At 52.8% G+C, this 4,454-nt stretch overlaps 1 protein-coding gene across 1 annotated transcript in view; it reads right to left on the reverse strand.

Annotated features, from left to right (window-relative positions):
* The window catches only part of OCRL (oculocerebrorenal syndrome of Lowe), a gene marked incomplete at its 5' end in the record, with an annotated part of 18,184 nt that extends 14,125 nt beyond the window's left edge, over nt 1-4,059 (reverse strand). Inside the window, 8 exon segments of the mRNA XM_010188619.1 lie at nt 1-62; nt 524-625; nt 1,158-1,319; nt 1,405-1,525; nt 1,894-1,989; nt 2,071-2,181; nt 3,137-3,175; nt 3,980-4,059. The exon segment at nt 1-62 is cut by the window's left edge and continues 77 nt beyond it. Coding sequence (XP_010186921.1) covers nt 1-62; nt 524-625; nt 1,158-1,319; nt 1,405-1,525; nt 1,894-1,989; nt 2,071-2,181; nt 3,137-3,175; nt 3,980-4,059 — 773 coding nt within the window.
* Between the last annotated feature and the right edge of the window lie 395 nt (nt 4,060-4,454).

Here is a 4,454-nt window from a genome sequence, read left to right on the forward strand (position 1 = left end):
CCTGCTCCTTTGCAGAATCCAAGTAGAAAAAAGCCTCCGTGCTGAGGTCCAGCTCCTGGAACCTAAAAAACGAAACCCACTGAGCACATCCCACCTCCCTGCACATCCCCCGCTTTCTGCGGGAAGGTCCAATGTGAAACCCCTAGCAACAGCTCTTCTTGGAAGAGAAACTCCTTATTCTCGCTTGCTAAATAAAGCAGAATTTCACCACGGTGCCTCTGAGACCCTGCTGTGACATGATCCAGCTCCGAGAAGTATTTCTTTAGGTGGAGAACAACCAGAGAGCTCCGTGGATGCCTCAAGGAACATCTATTTTATGTCACATGAGCTGCATTTAGCCCGACACTCTGCCTCATCCAAACGGCTCCTTCCCCTCAGACAGCTCCTCTGCGGCCCAGCTCGGCTCTGTGCATCCTCTGAGAACATGACAGGGTCCTAAACCAGGCACAGCCCCCACCAGCACCCAACCAAGGGCAACAAGGACCCCAGCACCGCACGTGAACACGAGGCCACCGGTACCCACCCGACGCAGTAGAAGTCTGGAGGCTCGGCATCGCACACCAGCCAGGGCTCCAAGCTGCTGTCTGGAGACTGCCCGTTCACGTTCCACGTTCCCACAAAAAACCTGCGGCACAAAAGCAGCCAAACTGTTAGAAAACGCAGTAAGAACCGCGGCAGCACGGCCTCCCCAGCAGCGTTCAGGCAGGGAGCAGACACAGCGTGCGAGCTGGCCCTGCACGGGGCCATGCCAGCTGTGGGGTAACCGAAAATTCTTCTGGGCTTGGCTCATTTTCAGCAACACTCCTTGGGGATGCTGCAGAATGCTACGAAACTAACTGACACTAAGTTAAATTACAATGCTAAAGACATTTACATCCCATAATGTGGGGTAAACAGCACAGTGGGACGGCTGCCTTTATCCTCCTGCCCAGCTGCTTCAGTCTGACTTGAGGGTCAGATCTGACACACACGGGGGAAAAGATGCAAAGGAAGCTGCACTGCAGGCACTCGGTGCCTCTCAGTCAGCACCAGTCCCTGTTTAACCCAAGCTGGGCACACAGCAGCACTGTCAGGTTCAAACCTGGACCAGACCCGAATTTAGAGGAGGCCGAGCAGCTCTGTCTCCACGCACACCGCTCCTCGGGTGCAGCTCTCACCTGAAGTTGTGGAGGTTGACGTACGCCTTCTCTCTCTTGGCGAGCAGGTGCTTGATGAGGCCTTCCCGTTGTCCCGACTGTGTGCTGGGCAGAAACATTTTGCGCATGGTGTTGGTCACCTTGGGCTGGTCTCTTGACGCACCTTCTCTCTCGCGGTGAAATCTAGGAGGAAGCAAGAGCAGAATTAAAACTGGTTCTGCTGTCGAGGAAGAGAAGGGAAAAAAGGGAACAAATTCACATTACTTACTGCCTATTTTGAGGCACAGGAGGAGGTGGGGGCTCCCGGCGAGATCCCGTCTGGTGGTTTTGCATGTTTCTTTTCTCTTCTAGGCTTAGAGCGTTGAAGTCATCCTCAAATCCCAGAGCTGCTGCAATGAGGAAACAAGCACAATGCCCCGAGAAACAATTTGAAACGGCTCAGATGAAGGAGGAAAAAATAAAACTCCCCAGGAAGCGAACAAAGCAAACGATAATAGCAATGTATCAACTCTGATGACTCGGGGAATGAGAGAAAGGGGCGCTAACCACAAGTCGAGGCAGGAGGGAGCTACACACACACAAACCAAGGCACTAGAAGAAAACAGCACTCAGAGAGGAAGGAATGGTCCAGGGCAACAGAATCCAAGGACCAAGACGTTTTATTTTGTGCAGGGTGAGGAAAAGGGGCAGTCACAGCTCCCTGCCCCGGAGCGCCCGGTTACTGCAGAGCACCCAGAGGTGCCAGTCAGGTCAGTACCTGAAGAAGAGGCCTGCGATAGACCCGGGAGGTTCTTCTCCACCTGGGACCAGCCGGCCGAGTCCTTCGGCTCGGGAAGGGAAGCTTTCAGGTGGGCTGGGAAAATAAAACATCAGAAACCATCAGAAACTGCTGTCGGTCAGAGGATTTCCCAGCCACAACCGCAGCTCTGCTCACCTTCCTGGATGCTCTGCACTTCCGAAAGGAACCCCAAGCAACGCTCCTCATCGGGGATCTCGAAGAGCCGCTCTGCTGTCTCGTCACCTTGCATCCGGACCTTGCAGCCTGCTGCAGGCACAAACACAGGCTCACAGAGTCAGCCAAGGCCGGCTCAGATACCACCCCTATGTGTGACCAGGCTTTCTAGGTACCCCTTCAGCTCCTCAGTGAGAGCTGACCCCCAGCTACTGTATCCAAAGCTACTTTCTCTCTACTTCTGAGATCCACCCCCAGCTTGGGGCACCATCAGTCACCTTCTCCTGGTTTTAGGAATACTTCTCCCTGCTGCAATCTCGCAGAGAAGAGCTCCAAGAGCAGTAAGAAAAGATTTAGTGAAAGGAAAAGCAGAATGGGTGAGCAGTGCACTGTGAACACTGCAAAAGGCAGAGACCCAGGCTCAGGTACAGGCCAAGAAAAGGGAAGGGAGAGAAGAACGGTTCAGAGTGCGATGCAGGCCCCCAAGAACAGATTGAAGAAGCTGAAGTTTGACCAACTGCCAAACTTCAACCTGGGCATTTAACACAATGCCTGCGATGACAACTGACTGCCTAAACGAGCCAGACAACACCAGAGGAATCCCAGAATGTGAGGAGTTGAAGGGCCCTGCAAAGCTGATCCAGTGCAACCCCTGCCACAGCAGGATCACCAGAGCAGTCACACAGGAACACGGCCAGGGCTTTGGGTGTCTCCACACAAGGACACTCCACAACCTCTCTGGGCAGCCTGGGCCATGCTCCAGAACCCTCACACTCACAAAGTTTCTCCTCATCTTCAGCTTGAACCTCCTGTGCTCCAGCTTGGGACCACTGCCCCTTGTCCTGGCATTGGCCATCCCAGAGCAGAGCCTGGCTCCTTCCTCCTGATATTTGCCTTTTACAAACTGATAAACAATACAATCCCTGCTCCATCAAAAAGACAAAGTACAGAGGAAGATCATGAAGTGGGAGGTAAAGCAAGCACAGAGCAGTGCCCAACAGGCAGCTGAAAGGAGCTTTAGCCATGTGATTGCAGTTATAACACTTACCGTTTGTAGGGATATCAATCAGCAGAGTTTCTTCTGCCTCTGCAAGAGAGAAAAACAGGATCAAGAGAGTTCACACAGAACGCTGCAGTAACTGAGTACTCAAAAACACGTGCTGCCTGCCACAGAAGAGCCCTGAGAGAGGAACCAAGAGCTTCAATTGAGACCTGCACTACTAATAACGGCGCTGGCAGAAAGAACGGTCATGCCTGGACAGTCACTTCCCACAGTCACAGGGGAGATTCCCCATGTTCAGGGATCTCGCACACCTGGCTGGTTTGTTCCACAGCAGCGCAGCTCCTCTGGGAAAGACAATGAATTTCAGAGCTTGACTACACAGCAAAAATGCTGGGCAGAACCACACCGAATTACACAGAAGGGCACAAACTAATCCCGGAGAAGGTGCTTTTTTCCTGAACAAGTTCTTCTGAAACAAGGCCTAAAGCTCTTCCCCATTCCACAGGTGGCTCTTTGGACCTGACAGCTCCCCAGACCTGACCAAAGTTTTGATCTAAACATGCAGGAATCAGACTAAAGCTCCCAACTCTTGCTGTTATGGAGCAGACAGACAGACATCAGCAGACACCAAGCATCAGCTCTGCAGGCTGCTGAGCCCACCACTCATCTGAAGCAGCCAAGTTCCTCCACCTGAGTGCTGACACGGAAAGGCCTCCCTGCCCGCTCGGATGAGGAAGAAGCGGGATTCCATGAACTCTGAGGTTTAGTTTCACAGGGAAGCATCCAATCTATATGGGTGCTTTGGAGGCAGGTCAAGAAACACCGCTTAATTTGGGTTTTGCCGACAAACAGCCACCACAGGAGAGCCCGCTCCCTGAAAGTCAGTACCTTGTACGCATTTAAAGCGACTGTTGATGGGGATATAATCTGGATCAGAGTTTTCTTTCTCCTGTGAATGGATAACTATCCTGCAGACAGAAAAAAGACTTGTAAAAACACAGAAACAACTCCCTCCGCACATACAAACAACTGTTAATGCAGTCACGAGATCTGTATTTACAGGGGAACGCAATGTTTGACTTTTATGGCTGCACTACTGGGATAGGAGATGAGAAAGGGGAAAAAAGCCCAGAGCCGTCCAGGATGTGGGTGCAAACGTATGAGCGTGCGGTGAGAAAGTAAACACCGCTCAACTTTCACTGCCACGGGGCAGATCCAGCGTTGGGATGGCAGCGGCTCCTTGAGCCGGAGCAGAGGGGAAGGGAAGGGAGCGGGACGGCACCCGCAGCTGCGGAGCAGGTTTCTCCGCTCCCTGGTCGCAGGATTCGTCTCCCACGCTGGAGGGAAAGCGCCGAGGGGGAGG

Source organism: Mesitornis unicolor, unplaced genomic scaffold (genome assembly GCF_000695765.1).
Source record: "Mesitornis unicolor isolate BGI_N332 unplaced genomic scaffold, ASM69576v1 scaffold2127, whole genome shotgun sequence".
NCBI classification, from domain to species: Eukaryota; Metazoa; Chordata; class Aves; order Mesitornithiformes; family Mesitornithidae; genus Mesitornis; species Mesitornis unicolor.